The following is an 18,977-nucleotide window of genomic DNA, read 5'->3' on the forward strand; positions in this document are numbered from 1 at the left end:
GCGGGTTTGCTCCTCATCTCTGAATCTCTTCCTGAAGTACTCCTCCTTCTGTGGGTCAGTGAACCCTCTGACCTCTGTCACCATGCCAACACAGTCAGGAGGGATCTGATTGGCTGCTGCAGGTCGTGTGGTTATCCAGAGGTGAGCAGAGGGAAGCAGTTTCCCCCTGATGAGATTTATCAGCAGCACATCCACTGAGGTGGACTTTCTAGGGTCAGTTAGGATTGTAGTTTTGTGGAAGTCCAGAGGAAGTTGACACTCATCCAGACCATCAAAGATGAACACAACCTGGAAGTCTTCAAAGCTGCAGATTCCTGCTTCTTTGGTTTCAGTAAAGAAGTGATGAACAAGTTCCACCAAGCTGAACTTTTCCTCTTTCAGCACATTCAGCTCTCTGAAAGTGAATGGAAATATGAACTGGATGTCTTGGTTGGCTTTGTCTTCAGCCCAGTCCAGGGTGTATTTCTGTGTTAAGACTGTTTTCCCAATGCCAGACACTCCCTTTGTCAGCACTGTTCTGCTTGGTTCATCTCTTCCAGGTGAGGCTTTAAAGATGTCCTCTTGTCTGATTGTTGTTTCTGGTCTGTCTGGTTTCCTGGATGCTGTTTCAATCTGTCTGACCTCATGTTCATCATTGACCTCTGCAGTCCCTCCCTCTGTGATGTAGAGCTCTGTGTAGATCTGATTCAGAAAGGTTGGGTTTCCTGCTTTGGCAATCCCCTCAAACACACACTGGAACTTCCTCTTCAGTGCAGATTTAAGTTTACACCGACACTTTTGAACCTCTGAATTAAAAACAGCAGATAAGATGATTAGTCAGTTTAAACAGTGTCGTTTTTTGCATCTTCATGATAACTTAACCTTAAACCTCACAAGTAGAGCTGGGCGATAGAACGATAACGATATGTATTGCGAAATAATTTTTTCTCGATAGAAAAATGAAACTATTGCGATAGCCCTCATCTCTCTCTTTCTTATAAAAAAAAAGAACAGCCAATACAAATTAAGTAGCGCCGAACCAATCACAGCCGCAGCGTCACGTCACGTGACTTGTTACGTACAGCTCAAGTGCCAAGCCGCACATGTGTATTTGTTTGGGAAGCCGCCGTGCCGGGCGGGTAATGGAGGAAATGAGTGTGCCGACTAGAGAAAAATCAACCGAGAGCGTGACCGAAGGTTACGAAGAGAACACAGCTGACGGTTCCAATGCCGGAGAGATTGTCGAAAGGGAGGGCCATAGAAGTTCCGTAGTGTGAAGGTATTTCGGCTATTTCAAGTCTGACAAAAAACAGAGTAATGCGCACTGTAAATTGTGCCGAAAGCATGTTCCCACAAAGTCTGGAAATACAACAAACCTTTTTTATCACCTGATGCAGTGCCACCCACTAGAGCACGCTCAATCTCTGACTGAAAGCGCTAATTCGTCATCGAAAACACTGAGGGGAATCCCTGTGAAGCAGCAACAGTCAATTGAGTCTGCTTTCTCCAGCGTCTTACCATATGACAAAAAAGCTAAGAGACATAGCAACATAACGAATGCCATAGCTTACTGTCTTGCTAAAGACATGCTACCAATAAACACGGTCGAAAATGAAGGATTCAAGCAGCTAATTAAGGTAATGGATCCTCATTACCAACTCCCTGGACATAAACATTTCTCTCAGACAGCGCTTCCAAAGCAATATTATATAAGTTAGTCAATTTTGTCTCTTCTGGAAAATAAACTAAGATTTATTTTTAGAATTAATATTTTGTTTCTAAGTGGAACTGACAATTTAGTAGTCTGTTTATTTTGTTGTATTTTGAAACTTAAATGCTTTAGCGGCTGCCTTTTGTGTAGTTTGTAATATTTGCCTTTATTTATCTGAAACTGAAGTCTCATTTTAAGTACATCTGCCCTGTTGAACTTATGATGGGAAATAAATATTTAAATCAAAACAAGCTGCTGATTATTTCACATTTTACTTGTGAGCAACGGCACATTTAAATCTTACAAATATAGTTATTTGGCTTATATCGTGATATATATCGTTATCGCCTGAAATTAAAAAAACATATCGTGATATGAAAAATCTTATATCGCCCAGCTCTACTCACAAGATATCACTTCACATCAAATTAGGGCTTCTACTCGACCATCTCTGATTTACATTAAAAAATAAAATGCTACAAAGTGCGGGTGTGCATCCAATTTCAGACACGGAAAATTCTTTAAGGTTTTCTGAATAAGGTCCAATTGACTTCCAGCAGGTCTTTTTCCACGATAAAATCAGAGGCAATGTTTGAACATGAATACTATTAAATACTACTAAACATAAAAACCTGAAATATTAACTGCTGTCTGTTCCCATAAAATTGACTCAGGATTGTAATTTGGGATTGATAGATCTGAAAATGTCAGAGTATTGGCAAGCTAAAGTTTAAAAAAGTAAATAAAATCATGTTATCTTGTAAACTTTGCAGAAAAAGGGAGGAAAAGGTCATGTTTTAATACATTTTAAAGAAATCCAAAAAATACAAATCATCCTCAAATATCACCTAAAGCTTTACATCTGTATCTTCTGTTTTAACTCGATATGACTATAGAATATAAGGTAACTAATGTTACATCCAGTGGCATTACATTAGAGATTATTAAACCAAACAAAGGTTCATTTATTACAGCTAGAGAGATACCATATGGAAATAACAAGTGCTCTGATTGGTCAGCCCAGGTTTCATGCGTTTCTTCCTCAGTGAAATCTCAACAGACTAAGTAATGAATTCTTACCTTCTGATGAAATTGGTGAAGCTTCCTGGGCTGAGGCATTTCCTGTAGGAGGAAAGTGCACCTTGAATCATGAACTGTTTTTTGTTTTGTTTTTTTCAAAAATGAAAACCTGCATAGCTTCAAAATGATGCAAATATATCATTTCTACATCATTTCAGGAGAAAGGAACTAAATTAAAAAGTCCAACTAAAACAGCATCAGTTTAATCCATTTCATTAAAAAAAAAAAAAAAAACATTGTTGTTGCTGCATACTGCAGTGAGTGTTTTTCCTTTTACTGACCTTCTTTCATCTTCTCTAAAATTGACCTCGCCACCTCCATCACATGGTCTGAATACGCCTGCACCATCACTTCTACTGTTTTCAGTCTGTCTGCGTTCTCCAGCTGGCACTTATAGATTTTGGGGAAGTCACCTCCAGGTTCATGCAGCAGGTAAAAGTGGAAAAGCTTCAGCTCCTCCTCTCCCAAATTCTTCAACGTTTCCAGCAGCTGAACTGGTAAGGCCTTCTCCATCTTTGATCTGTAAAACATGACAACATGTGAATCACAGTCTCAGCACATCTACTTCTTACTTATTTCGTATATTCCAAAGCAGATTAGATGTTTAATGTTTAATCTGGACTATTTAGGATTTAATTAGGAGTGACTTTTGTGGATGGATTCTTCTGTGATGGGAATATCATCATATATTTAATGATAAATAATCAATAATGAGTAGACCTGATGCGACAAGAATTGACCCCAAAACAACAAAAGATCATTAAACCTGTGCTGTATTAGAACTAAGTGTGTGATTTAGTTAACAATGATCTCTAGTTGTCATGTATATTTTATTTGATGTACCTTTAGCTCTAACACAGATGTTAATATATAAATTAAAGAAAAACTTCAAGAATCCAACAAATTGTCAAAAGAAAACAAAGAGAGCTTGCAAACCTTAGAGAACTGCTTAAAATAAATCAAAGTCTAAACAAAAATGACAAATCAAGGTAAATAAAGAATATAAAATGCCAAGATGGCAGTACAAGATAAGATCTTCATCTATCCCAGAGGAAAATCTTTAGTCATACACATGCTCAACGCTGCAAGAGAAACAAAGGAACAGAGGAATAAAGATATACAATATATACAATGAAAATTGTAGTATACAGTAGTGTGGTGCAAATATAATATAAAAAAACTAAGTAATGATATAACTATATCCGGTAAAATAAATAACTGTCAGTGGTTCTAAAAAAGATGAGCACTCAGTTTATTTTATCAAGATTTTCATATATACTGGCACCTGTTTAACATGAGGTTTCTATATCTGACAAATCAAAGTCCAAACTACTTTATGCTGGTTTCACATAGAAATTTCAAATGCTCACTAAACAATTTCACCATGAATGCCAGAAAAACCCGAATGGAAGTTTTTCCCTACACTGTGTTTGAAGCAAAGCACACAGGAGACACCTGCTGGAGCAGCTGGAGTCCTACAGACACTCAGCCTCTTCACAACAGAAACACCTCCTACAATATCCATTCTTTACACTCTGACTGCTGTGTTTGTGGAAACACTCCAACACACACCGCTTCACATATGAACATAGAAATGTGTGTGAAAAAGAGCTGACATTAAACATGATGGAGGATTTATTCACAAACACTGAGTGACAAAAGCATTTAGACACACATTACCTTTCTGCAGAAGGGCAAAGGTCTTCTTTAAACTCAACACCCATGTCCTTTGACTCGTCACTGGGTGCAGGTCCCGGCTGGTTCCTGTAAATAATGATGGAGCAGTGATGTGAGTGCTGAGCTGTGACATGTAGAAGAGTCATGAACAGTTAGAGATGGTCATCTCACCTCTGAGCTTTGGTCTGGCTATCTCTGGCTCTTTTAGAGGGAGAGACTCCCTCCTCTCTGTCCTCACACTGATCCATGTTGCTGAATTCACATCCAGATCAGCTCACACACACTTTCTACCTTCACCTGCAGAAAAAACACAAATCATTCGTGTGCACATCAACTGAGAGCTGCAGAGGTCGTGTCTGATGTTGCTGGACTAACATCCACTCCATCTGAGACACAGCTTTCATCAGTTCACCTCAAAACGTGACAGAGAGCCGAGTTCAGCCTCCATATCCCGCCATATCCCTCCATTACTGTAGTCCTACAAAGCAGCAGGTCAAACACGGCTGTAGAAATGGCAGCGAGCAGCGTTATTTCAGTAACAATGCCCAGGACCAAGGTGACAGTTCTCTAACTGCTAGCAGCTCTGCGAGCTAAGCTAACTAACTAGGCGATAATATAACAGCAGCTACTATGGAACAGCGGCCTAGCGCAGGGCACAGTCATTGTGTTTAGTCTGATTCCTGGATTCTGATCACAAACAATAACAGGAAATGACAGACACTGGAAATAAAAACACACAGTTGGTTGTGTGAAGACATCAAACATGAGCTGAACAAACAGTAAAGTCCATAAAGACAAACTGTTAAAGCAGGAAATAAAGCAAACTTACAGTTTCTTCAAACAGAGACACGAATAACAAGCTCTATTCCACACCTGGACACTAAACACTATTGTGTTGGCCCGCGTAAAGCTGACGCTCCGCGCGTGTGCTTCAGAATCACTGTATCGAAGCTTGATTCGTTTGCTCAGAGTCACGTGATTAGTGACGTCCGAAGATTCATTTAGAACTTAACTGCTTCGGTACCTGATTTAATGGTTTGTAAGGAAGTGATTTAGTGACGGCCAAACGTAGCTTTCTGAAGCTCACTCGAAGCTTTTCAACACAGTCCTCTCTGGTGACATCTGGTGGCCAAAAATATGAAGAACAGCTTGAATCTACAAAATAAAGCGAGCTGCTTCAGTATGACTGCCCACTCTACAGAGTGGAGTTCACAATTCTGTCTGATTTTGGGCTACCCTTGTGTTGCTTTGAACCAGTATTTTTTGGGGTGAAAAAATTATGTCTATTCGTTTAATAAAATACACTTGATCAATAAACGTTCCTTATTTAAACATGTGCCATGGTGTGGTCTTTACTCGCTTGTGACTTCTTGATGTTGGTAAATACAATAAATGAAAAATACATTATATATACATATACTAATGTACAACACATTATGGAATAGTCCAGACGCTTTTCTTTTCAAGCTCATTTGCTTACAGGTTATGCTTCTACTGTGAGGTCCTGTCTCCATGTACTTTAATCACTGGACAGGTATGTTTATAAATAATATTATATTAGGCCAAATTTTTTATATATATTTTAGACTTGGGGGTAGAATTGATTGTGAACTGGAAAGAAAAAAATGCTTATGAACTTGTAAAGTGAAAACACGATGCATTTCAGGTCATCCTGTTTGGTTTTTATTTAAGAAGATAATTTGTTCCACTCTTTGATTGGTCGAGTCTGTTTCTTTTGTTGGAGATAATTTCTCCTGCCTTAGAGAAAATCTTCTCACATGGAACAGAAGAGGCTGGAGTGCACAGAAACTGGTAGAGATGCAGGTATACCGTCTTCCTGGGTCCCACAGACTGTCACATAAAAAGAATAAGCAAATTAAATTGCTGCGCATTTTGTAGAATAACATTTTAAGATTATTTTAAAAACAAAATATATTTTACTATTATATTAAATTTAAAAGGTCAAATTGAAGTCTTTCTGAAGTCATTTAATTATATTTATATTATGCAAAGCAGATTTTTGTTTTGTTAAATATTAATAATAGATATAAAATATAGTATAATAGAATAAACAAAATGCCAATAAAAAAATCTTTCTACAAGCCAGTCCAGCAACACGTTCTTCTTTTACCTTTTATTTTCACTTTATTTCTAAAGCATTTTAAAACAATATAACAGCTGACCAAAGTTCTGTAAAAGGAAACAAGAATTAAACAATAAATCAGTACAGCAACATATAAAGGATAGAAAGTTTAAGGACTTGGATGAGGCTTCCGGGTGAGGGGGTAAGCGTACGCTGACGTGTCTTCCCGCCACTGCTCTCCGTGTGTGTGTTTTCCGTTTAAATTTTCACTAAAGTATTTAATTTTATTGTTTTAGCATTTGAACACGGCTTTTTATTTGACCCTGGAAAGTCTGGTTTTTATCCTTTTTCTGTGATCGACTCTCCTGGGGACCTGACTCACCAGCCCAGGCTCTGCTGCAGAATCAGTTATCTCTGTCAAGACAATATTAAAGTTTAACAGGTTGAAAACAATAGTCATGGAGAAAGTATATACAGTGGTCCCTCATTTATTGCAGCAGGGGTTCTCAGAATAACTAGCCCCTCGCCACGCACTTTATACACTTTTTGTGTACACACACGAGCATTACTCACAGTTCTCACAAGTTGATTCTCAAAGTGCAAACCTTTGTAGATTTTAAAACCTAAAAGTATTATTATGCTGCGTTTTGTCTTCGTCTGCACGAGACTTTTGTGCTCCTTTTTCCCTCGCGGTGCAGGTGTCTATTTCCGAATGAAGGTCATAGTTATGGGTGTTTTTGTGCTGTTTTTTCTATTGGACGTGATAGTTATCAAAACCAAACATGATAAATTTGGCAAGCGCAGGAGACACGACACGGAGGAGATTTGTCAATCAGGCTGCAGGCAGTGATGAACAGCGGGACCACTGTATACTGTTTATTAATTAACGATAACATATATTCCTATATGACAACATACATATAGTAACTGCCTACATTAATTCAATGTAAACATACCTTCTGACTGGGAGTGGGAATTGAAACCTTAACAAAGATTTCAGGAATTTTCTGACTTTCTATCTGTGACACTGCCAACCTTAAGCTTCTAAACCATGGTGACTTCAATATCCATATGTGTTGCCCCTCCAAACCTTTGGTTAGGGAATTTTCACAACTCTTGGAGTCATTTAACCTGACCCAGTCTGTCAATGGCCCTTCACACAAGCAGGGCCACACTCTAGACCTCATCTTGTCATTTGGGTTCTCAGTGATCAGTGTTGAGGTGATTGATATGTGTCCATCTGATCATAATTTCATTTTGTTTAATATTCCCATTCCTCACTCATCCTCTAAACAAATCCAGGCCCCCTCTCTTATATGCCCTATAATTTGGTCACCTCTTCAATCATCAAAAAGAAAAAAATATATAGGACATCTCTCTTTGGCTCTCGGCGAAGGCGGTCGCACTTTTCTCCTCCTCCTCTCCCTTATCTTCCCTGCTTAGCCTCTTGTGTCCTTGTCTAGTCTCGTGTTTTTTTTTTATTACTTTTTCCCTGGAACACACTCTCTCACAGTCTGTTCTCTAAAACCTAAAAGAGGAATTATGGATTTGATCAACTGGTCTCTGAATGCTATTGACACCCTTTTCTCAACGAGAAATCTGGGCTCGGGAGAGCCCGAGTGCCCTGGAGGTACTTTCCCTGCCGGATACATGATGGACAGGTGGCAGAACTGGAGGATCGTGTGCCTGGCGGGACTGTCGATCGAAGACGCTGAAGATATCTACCTATTCGGAACCATGATAACAGGGTTCTTGCTGATCGGGGCTGGCTTGGCCCTGGTTTATCGAAGATTAAAGAAAGCAGAATCGGCTGTTCAAACTCCCACAAGGCTGCCCGCTGGGATTGAAACAATGGGACGAGGCGTGAGTTTCTCAAAATGGGCTCATTGAGTGCAGCACGGATAAGATCTTGGAGAAGCTCACGGCTGCCGTGAATACTCAGAATAAGACCTCTGAGCGCAAATTGGATCACATCTTGAAGAAGCGCACTGTGGTCGTGAGTTCTCAGAATCGGCTCTTTGAGCACAAGAATGACAACATCACGGAGCGTAAGGTTGATAACATCATGGAGAAGCTCATGGCTCTCCAACGGGAGATTGAGAGACCAGTGTTGGACTGTTAGAACAGCTTTCAAATTCTCATGAGTTGTTCGCACTAAAGTAAAAACCACCATCACTTTATGCGGCTATCCCTTCTCAAGGCTGGAGCTGAACAGAAACACCCTGATAACGACTGTGTTTAGACTGTTCTTCCCATTTTATGCAAGGCCACCTGGGTTGGCTGGAAGACTGCTTACTTAGCCTAGCAGGGCGAAGGACACTGTCTCAGCTGAACTCTGGACACACACACACATCTACACTGATACACACTCATCCCCCCTCTCTTTCCAAACGCATTCCATGCTTGTCCCCTCCCGGGGAAGATGGCGGTTGACTGGACCAGCGCAGACATGCTGCAGGACCGGATGCGCTGTCTACACCGGCTCTCTCTTACCCTTTACCCGCCCCTGTTGCTTGTCTTGTGTTTCTATGGTGTATTGATAGTCATGTGCTTTTTGTGCTGAGGTGGGGGGGTTTTTTTGTTATCAAACTGTTCTCCCAGTAGGAGCTCAGTCTGAGTGGAGTTTTTTTTTCTCCTCCTCTCACCTCATGTTATGTATTTTCGTTGTTTTTTTCCATGTCTTCCCAATGTGATGTTTGTATAAAGTTTGGTCAGAAGGTTCCTTTGTAAGTGCGCATGCGCCATTAGCGTGCTGCCTGCTGTAACCCTAATTTCCTTCGGGATTAATAAAGTATTCTGATTCTGATTCTGATTATCTTATTGACCCATTTTAATTTTTTATACCATAGTTTATTCAAAAAAGTTGCACCTCTTCGACTTTTCTTTTATGAGGGAAAATTTTATTTATGGGAATAAAAACAAACAGCACTATTATATTTGTATAACCTTTATCAAACCAAGCATTACAATGTGCTTTACAAAACACATGACGCAGAATAACATACAGTCACTCAAGCACCAACACAATAAATAAAAAAGCCAGATTGTAAGTTATTTTCTAGCAATGGGTTCATAACATTTTCTGTTTAATTTTCAATCAATGTTTTCAAGCATTCAAGGTTTCCTGAACTTTCTTCTTGTTTTTATTTTATTTTATTGATTTAAGATTTAGAGTTTCTTCTTCAGTTTCTTGGGAAATTTCCTTAATAGTAATAATTATACATTGTATTTGAAGGTGCCTTTCTAAAACCCAAGGTCATCGAACAAAGAGAAGATGATATCAATAAAACAGTAGATTAAAAACAAAAAACAACAGAACAACAAAAATAAATAAACAAGATTTGACAACAACTAAGATCTGCACTAAGAGCAGGAAACAGTGGTGATATGAAGCAGATCACACAGATAAGGAGGGGCAAGATTATGGATGCACTTCAATGTGAGAGCTAAGGTTTTAAAGTTTATCCTAGCTTCAATATCCTTGTGTCTAATGTAAATTTATATCAGGCTTGCCTGATTTCTGGATCTATTTGTTTTCTGTAAAAGTGGTTACTTGTGTTTTTTTCCTCCTGGAGAATGTGTGTGTGTGTTTTGGCAAAGGGTGAATGGATTCTAGACTTCCAAGAGTTGGAAACTGACTGTTAGTGCAGCCAAAACATAAAAAACAATGAAAATTAAAATGAAAAAAAAAAAGAATGTTGCTTTACTGAATGAAATTAGTTTTATTTATTTTAGTTATCATTATTATTGTTTTTTCAAATGACAGAAAATAAGAAATGTCCATAAAAATAAATGTAACATCTAAGATTTAGATGTTACAAAAAGTAACGTCTCTTCAGACACAAATTTTTGAAATGTATGTCTCATGTATCATGTGATTCTTGACTGATTCTGTGAACGAATCCAATTTTTGTCCAAAATTTCTTTCAACTGCTCACTTTCAACTAGCTATAGGCCTGTAGTTATTCACATTTGAAGGATCAGCTCCTTTCAGCAAAGGGAAAACATGGGCATATTTATGTATTACAGGGATATTAGTGTTTAAAGGCTAAGATTAAAAATATAAGTTAGTATTTCTGCTATAAAATCTGCAGCCAGTTTAAGAAAATAAGGATCAATTTCCAGAACACTGAAAGGTTTTAGAGTGTGAGTTTATATGAGGGTGTTACAAACTTAAGTAGGCCTTTGGAGGTCTAGGAGGCACAGGGTCTAACACAAAATGTATAAAGTAAATCTACCAACCCACAACTTAAAGCTTCTGAACAAAACCCAGCCAGGCATAAATGTTTCACATATGACTTAAAAAACATAAAGGAAGCTGTGGACTTCAGGGTCTCCAAGGTCAAAGCAACAAACAAAAATCTAAAACAAAATATCCTGACACGGTTTACAGTTCTAGTAAGTAGAGGTCAGTGAAGATAACAGAGATTTGATAGGAAGAGACGCACTGACAAGTCACAGAGTAATTTAACTTAAATATATCAAAGCTTCTTCGTTTAAAATAAAATGGAATATTTCACAGATCTTCACAAACAGAGTATCTACGTTTAACTTCTAGGTAATTTAACTGGAAACTACAAATTAACTCGACTGAAAATTCAAAATACAAACTGATGAAAACTGGAACAAGTCTCATTCACATCCTGATGATATGCTTTAGATATCTTCAGGTGAAGGTCCACACAGTCTGTACTTAAGCTCTGATGTCATGATGTCATGTTATGTCAGATTCACGCTCCTGTCTGTACACACTGTAAACATCTACAACAATGTAAAGTCTAACATCTGGAACATCATTGGCTCTCATCATTGTACTTGTTAGAATTTTATGTACAACTCTGGAATCATTCAGTAAGTGCTGAAAAGCTGCTGCTCCTGTCTGTACGGCTCATGATGTGTTTGTTGTCCTCTCAGTCTGTCAGGCGGAGGTGGAGGAGGGGGCGGAGTCTGTCCAGCCACTCTTCAAAAACACAGGAAATATCCCTCAAGATGCTGCAGTCGTGTGGAGACGAATTGTACCTGAACCGTTAGCAATAGTCCAGGTGTATGAGAACGGCTCTGAGTGACCTCGTCAACAGCACCAGGTTTACAGAGATCAAACGAAAATGAATGAAGACCTGCTGAAAACTGGAGACCTCAGTCTGACCCTGAAACACTCCACAGAGAGAGACAGTGGAAAATATTAATGTGAGGTCTACAGCAAATAAAGAAACATCCTGAGAGACACTACGGTGCTACTCAAGGTCAAAGATCAGTGTGGAAATATAAGTTTCTGTGTGTGTGTGTGTCTGACTGTCTTGTGTCTCCTCTGCAGGGAGAGTTCAGGTCCAGGATCAAACAGGGGACATCAGGAACAGAAGCAGCTCCATTGATCCGACTCCTCTGATGGCTGATCAATCAGTTTGATCTGAAGGCTCAGTTCAGAATCAGCTGTTTCATCATAAACATGGACGAGCCTCCTCTTTCAGTTGGAAATATCAAGACCTTTGTTTTATTTTCTCTCGTAGCAAAAAGATCAAGAACAAATTCTTGAAATAAATTATTTTTTGTCAGCTTTTTCAGTCTCAACATTTTTTGAAATTCCCTGGACTCTTTGAGGAGTGTGACATGCATGGATTATGAAGGATGAAGAGAGCCTGAATTTTCTCTCAAAAGTAAAAATACAAAACCAGAGAAAAAGTATTATGTTTAATATCATTTCCTGTTTTATTTTCAAATCGTTGAGTTCATTCAAGTGTTCAAGCTACCAGGGATTTCTTTCTGTTTCTCTTTCCTTGATTTTCTTTTTGGATTTTATCCAGGGGTTCTTGGACATGCCCTGATGTTTCATTCAGATTTCCAGGAATTTTCCCCTTCTTTCTTCATCTGTTTTCTGTAGAAACTGCCAAATTATCTCCATTCCTCCTGTAGAGCGAGTTTTGACAAAGAGTAAATGAGTTAGGCTGATCCCTCATTCACAAGGGGTCACTGTAGCAGTTAGCTCTTATGATAGACGATGAATGAATAAATGGCCAAAGCATTAAAAGAGACAACAACAAAAAAGAAAAAAAAAAAAAATCACACAAATTATTGACCAAATATGATGTCGCTTGAAGCACCTACCAGTCTTACATGCAGCATGTTCTAGATTTTACAAAACAGAAACCAAATGAAACAGTTACTCAACAAGTACATTAAGAAAAACTCAGTTTCATATTTGTTTTTAAACATTTTAAATGCACATAGTAAAACACACAGTTTTAATTCTTTATGATTACACTCAGTACAGTCCCCCATTATTTTAATGAGTCCTCCAACATCATTTCTGCACTCACACCTACAACTGAATACACTCACATGAGACACGGACCTTCACAATAAAACAGGAAACAAGAAAATATTCACAAGGACACTGACTTGACACTGAACTAAACCTGCACTAAACACGAGACACAAAACATACGAACTAAACCCTTAACCAGAATAAACAGAAACAGACTAAATAATAATCATCATCAAAGCCCAACAAGAGATCAAGAATACAACCCAAAATACAAAATCAAACCAAAACATAAGAAACTCAAAATGCTGGGTCAAAATGACCCAGAACCATAAGAGATTTTTCTTTAAGTTTTCCTGTTACTAAATGTGATTCACTTTTTTTCCTTTCGTCTGGTAAAAATGTATTCATCTCAAACCATTTCTTTAAAACTTTCAGTTCCTTTTCCACTGCATTCAGAAGCTTTCCCAGACTTCAACACTGCAATTTAAAGCAGTGTCATCAGCCAATAAAGTGAATTTGAACAATTTAGACACATTGCGCATCATTTTTGTACAACACAAACAGTTCAGCTCTGTACACGCTGATGTCATTCCACCTAATATCATATCTTGCAAGCTATTTCACAGTAATCTGGGCTCTATCATATCAAATGCTTTTGTAAAGTCACAGCCCAGATAATAGAAGACATTGAATTGATTTAGATTTTTCATCTGATCCATCATTATGGTAAGGTTGTGAAATGTTGAAACAACATTAAAATACTGATGAAACCTGGTGGCATGAAATTACATTTAAGCTCAGCAGAGTTGACCAGAGATGGCAGTAGGAGTTCCTGCACTGCACTCTGATCTGTATCAGACAAGACAAAGTCTGCGGCACTGAATCTGTTGGTGCTGGGGTTTTGCCTCTGGATTAGCCTTTGCAAAACATGGATGAGCTGAACTATACAGATGAAACTCTGCAATGACCGGAGGCAAATAAAGCAATGGTAAGTTCCTAAAGGTTATGTAACTTTTGTTCGCCTCTGTCAGTGCGCCCCAGGGCAGCTGTGGCTACAATGTAGCTTGCCATCACCAGTGTGTGAATGTGTGTGTGTGAATGGGTGGATGACTGAATGTAGTGTAAAGCGCTTTGGGGTCCTTAGGGACTGAGTAAAGCATTATACAAATACAGGCCATTTACCATTTTGTTACCCAGAACTTTAAAAATTGTCCAGTTCGGTTAAACTGCTTAAAAATGGCCTTCTGCTGTATGTTCTGCTTAAATATACAACAGCAGGTTATCGTTGGAAGATCCAACAAATAGGATTTGAAATACATTTCACTGCAAATAGTTTGGTTTATTCATTTTATCTCTGGAAAATTAGGCTTTGAGGAAAAAAATCATTATGTCTCTTTCATCAATTACATGATGTCAACACACAAACATATTCATACACATTTAAAACATGAGTCACGATAATTCAGTTTTTTAGACAGACAGGCAGTGCTCTGCAGATGCATTTTTGGTGAGTTTTATTGTTTATTGTAGTTTTATGAGCCTTAAGTGAACAATAAAGGGATCAATTGAAGTGCTAGATGTGTCTGTCATTTCCTGTGTCAGGTCTTTACTAGATTTTATTGTTCCTCTTTTCAGGAGCATGACTTTTATTTCCTGTTAATCTGTAGATAGTTTTAAGTCTTCTACTTCTTTTGTCCTCCATTTGTTCAGTTTCTTCTCTGTTTTTTTTGTTTGTTTGTTTTGGTTTGTTTTTTTTAAGGATACATGGCACAAAATGCTAAGACATGACAGATTTTCAGCTAATAGCTCTTTGGGAATCAAAGTGAGGCAGCAGTTTGCTGATTTCTGCCTTGTGACTTTCATGTTAATCGGCCTAGTAGTTTAGAGTCTTTCTCCCTGCTGAAGACAACTGACAAGAGGTTATTCATATTTAAGCTCTAACTGGCCCTCTCTTTTTTTTCTTCTTTTTTGTTTGTTTGTGTCCTGGATGGCCTGACTCAGCAGGTGGGGGTTAACGTTGTTTCTGAGTTTGCCTTCGCCCAAGCAGTGCAGAAATGTCTCTGCTACGCTCCAGATCGGATGGGTGGAGTAAATCCTGAAGTAATCCTGGAGTGAACTAAAAACAGTGACTTGTAACTAATACATGTAACAAAGAAACTTTTTCATATAATAAATTATTTTGTTATTTATATGTAACACTTTTACCACCGGCTCGTGTAATAAAACCCACCTTATGCCTTCGGGTGAAGTCTTAACCCTGGTTAAACATTCTGTGATAAAAGATACATCTCGAAAAGTAAATATCAGTCTAGGGTATCGTATGATTCTCACATCTAAATAATCAATTGGAGGCTATGGGAAATACACTTGGCCTGTAAACGCTTATGTATCTGAATACTTAAATGTTAAAACACCATGCAATAAAACCAACACGAGATCTCAGTTTTAGAAAACGTATTAAACATTTGCAGGAAACTCACATTCAAACCCTTTTTTTTGAAGAAGAACGAATATAGAAAATAAAATAGAACCCCGGGGGATAGATTTTAGTCTTTCCTTTCTCAAACTGTCTGATTTTATTTTGAGTGCACTCTTAGTCTATTTTTGTTGGCGCGCTTTAGTTGGAGCTCTTTTTAATAACGATACCTCCGTGTATCCATGAAGTCTTGCCCGCATCCGATGAATCACCCGCTCGTTGCGGTAGCAACCGTCTCCGCTCGCAGCAGCCAGCAACGAATCTCCGATTCCCTCGGTAGTAGCAAATCGTCCTCCGTCAACGACTCTCTCCCGAGACGACTCTCAAAACTCCTGCTGTCCGTTCAGGCGGTATCTCCTTCAGCAAGGACCGTGGCGTTAGCCTAGCTCCGGCTAGCTAACGTAACCAAACTTGCCTCATGTTCACCCAGCACAAATGGATACGGAAAGTCCACAGTCTGTTGTTTCGTTGTTGCTGAACAACCTCAACAGTGGCGACATACGCAGTCCCGAAGTCTTTGCTCTGTCTACGCCATTTGCATGTTACTCCTTTTTTCCTCTCTTGTTTTCGAGTCTTCCCCCGGAAGTGAAAAAAACTCAAGGTCATGAACTCACGTAACGTAGTGTAAGAAAATAATTTTTAAACCTCTTCTCTTTTTAAAGACATTCACATTCCATGAAATTATGTTTTAAAGTAACTGATTTCAAACACAACTATTTATGCATTTTAATACATTTATTTATATCAAGTATTTATGCAAATTTTAGCTTCACCATGAACTGTAATTTTATCTTTAACTTATTCCCATGGAAAAAAATACAAAATAAATACCACTGATATTTATCAGAGTATTACATATACAAACATGTCTATTGTTATTTTTAAATTAATGCCAGATGCTTCATATTATAGGGGTATTATTATGGACATGACAAATTGTAAGACAATGTACAGTAGATAAAGGGTATCCTTTTATTGTCTTTTTCAAAGGTTTAAGTATTGATGGTAATGTGCAGTGGTTTAGTATTGACTGAAATACCTGTTAAGTACTGTTGATTTTTAATCATGATTGTATTGTTGTTTCAATAGTAACCAAGGGTGCAAAAGTGGTAGAAAATCAACATCAGAGTTAAAAAAAAAAAAACCAATGCAATATCAGGCTCTAACATCGTTTCAATATTGACAGTGTTTGAAAATTTAAAGTTAAATCAGTGTCAGAATTCAATGTTGATTCAATAGAATTGCCTGATATTGAGTTAACATTGCTTCAATGAATATTTTCTATCTGGGAGAACACCTCACACTGTATACACTGGCTTTCATGGGGACAATGGAGTCATCTCCGTGTATCATCATCAGCCAGTTATCTGTCTGTTATTACTCATTCATGCACACAGGTATGGAGGTGAGCCATGTGAGTATATCAGTGTTTTCAGAACCAGCTATTATTGTATGAAGCTGGCTGTCAATGATAATAAAGTCCAAAATGTTCACTTTGTAACGAGCAATCATGAAAGAAAATCATCTGTCTCTGTTTATTTTCTGTGACTTTTGAACTTGAAGTTGTCAGACTGTATCTGCTCTTTGCATTATCCGTTAATAATTTGTCATGTAGAACAGCAACAAGGACTAAAAAAGCAGGACTGAAAAGCATTTAGAATATTATTGTGTGGTGCCAGATTCAGTGTGACCATGTGACCCAGTAACAAACAGCCCCATCAGTAACACTGACACAGCACCAACAGGTTGAACAGGTGTGCCTAATGAAGTGGCAGGTGAGCGTAGATAACAGAAGCAGAGAGGAGGCCAGAGCAGCTGAAGCTTCATGTTTTTGTGAGCTCCACAAACGTTAACAGCTGACACAGACCATCAGCATCACTGACCGTCTGACTCACACCGACACTTCCGGTGAAACCGAAACTAAACTAAACAGTGACGTCGTGCACGCCTGAAAAAAGGATGCGCACCCACACCGTCATGTATGGTTCATTCATGGTGCCTTTATGTTCACCTCGTAAATTCAGCAATCTATGCTTCCAAGGTTTGTCCTTGAAGCCCTTGAAGTAGCCACGCCTATATTTAATAATAATATAATAATAATGTAGTATTTTTAGAAATAGGATCACATTTAGAGGCTCTATTCTAAAGAGCTTTGTTTTTTGGTCACCTGTTTTTATTGTCGTGCTTTTAGCTAAGGACAGTGAAAGAGATCAAAATAGAATTCATTCATTTTATCAGTGCGTGTTATCAGTAATATCAGTATTTAGTATTTCCCTTTAAGTTTTTGTAAAACATAAAAGCTGTCACAAAGCGTCCTGGTGATGTGTTAATAAAGAAATCTTGTGGAATTTGGCGATAAAAATGAGACTTTTAGAAGCTTCCTCATAATGCAGATTTTAGCTCTGAATTATATAAAACTCCGCCTGAAAAAGAACAACAACATGACCACCGGTATGTTTATCCCAACAAAGGAAATTTAACCCAAAACAGTATTTTACACAACATTATGTTTTTGGGAGCATGGATTAATGCATTTACAAGGTGCCCTTAAAGGCACCATGAATAGCCGTGCATGACGCTGTAGGTGCGCATTATTTTTTCGAGCGTGGATGGCGTAACTAAACGGTAACGGTAACTAAACTGGTGTTAGCGTGACAGGTGAAGGAGGAGACGGAGTGTGTGGGGATTTCACGGGAATTCGTGATCTTTAAAGGAGGATAACGATGCTGCTGCTGCTGCTGCTCCTCATCAACGGTAAGAACCTTTCTGAACTTAGAGCATCATCAAACGGAGACACGCAGATTTAATGTCGAGTGTCTGTGTTAGTGAAAGAGTGAGGGACAGAAAGACTCCGCGTGGACTGAGTGCGTGGATCGTGTAGTGAAAATGACGTTTTTATCGAGGCTGAAGCAGCTTGTTGTTATTTTGGGAAACCACCGGAGACACACTGCAGGAGCTGAAACAGGAGCAGGGAACGATGGGAGGGGCGCGTCGCGCTCGTGGCTAAGCTCTGCCAAGCCCACAGAAAGAATCTACATCTGTGGAAAACACTGAGAACTGTGTTTGATTCACCATCCAATCTAAGGGCTTCACCCTGCGGTTGCCATCTCTGCACCTGATCACTGTTTCCTCTTTCAGCCCAGTAGAAAAGCTCTGGCACTGTAAAGTCTATCCACGAAACCTGCTCTGTTTACACGAAGCAGCAGCAGCATCATGTTCTGCACCAGGACAGCAGCACAGCTTCTTGAACGTCCTCCAGCAGGTTGAAGGACATTATCAGAGGAAAACACAACTCTCACTGCATCTGTAGTGGGCTGCAGCTATTGATTATTTTACTATTAATATTAATTAATTAATATTAATAATAATTCAGTGTCCAACCCTCACGTCAGTGGCTCAGAGTTTTACAGGCCTGTGTATTGGCTTGTTAAAAAAGCTTTTAATTTAATGTTTTTAATTTAATATCATTTCAATTAAATTGAATATTTTATAATATTTCACTTTTAATCTGAAAATTTTCCCAAAGCCTTGAAATAAATATGGTCTGGTCCCCCCATGCCCCCCTTTAGACTCAGCTGTATAATTTAAACATGTATCACACTAAGTTAACAGTTCATCTGCAGGTGTGAATAAACTTCTGGAGCTCACTGCAGATTTCTCTCTGTCTACACTGTAAAAAAAAAAAATCCTAAAAAAACAGTAATATTCC

At 38.5% G+C, this 18,977-nt stretch overlaps 1 protein-coding gene and 1 long non-coding RNA gene across 3 annotated transcripts in view; one reads left to right on the forward strand and one right to left on the reverse strand.

The window, feature by feature from the left end:
* Nucleotides 1-9,428: 9,428 nt before the first annotated feature.
* On the reverse strand, nucleotides 9,429-15,834 carry LOC102080899 (uncharacterized). Its single transcript, XR_267379.3, has 3 exons — nucleotides 15,439-15,834; nucleotides 12,633-12,653; nucleotides 9,429-12,434 (listed from the first exon to the last, which is right to left on the reverse strand). It is a non-coding gene; the product is annotated as an uncharacterized LOC102080899 (long non-coding RNA).
* Nucleotides 15,835-17,900: 2,066 nt separating this feature from the next.
* LOC102076415 (butyrophilin-like protein 2) overlaps nucleotides 17,901-18,977 on the forward strand; it is a 55,565-nt gene continuing 54,488 nt past the window's right edge. Inside the window, exon 1 of one of the 2 annotated variants that reach the window (XM_025900451.1) lies at nucleotides 17,901-18,022. In XM_025900451.1, coding sequence (XP_025756236.1) covers nucleotides 17,992-18,022 — 31 coding nt within the window. In that variant the 5' untranslated portion in view covers nucleotides 17,901-17,991. The remainder of the gene's footprint in view (nucleotides 18,023-18,977) is intronic. The other variant, XM_025900455.1, reaches the window with a different exon arrangement.

The sequence above is a fragment of the Oreochromis niloticus genome, linkage group LG3, assembly GCF_001858045.2.
Source record: "Oreochromis niloticus isolate F11D_XX linkage group LG3, O_niloticus_UMD_NMBU, whole genome shotgun sequence".
Taxonomy (NCBI): Eukaryota; Metazoa; Chordata; class Actinopteri; order Cichliformes; family Cichlidae; genus Oreochromis; species Oreochromis niloticus.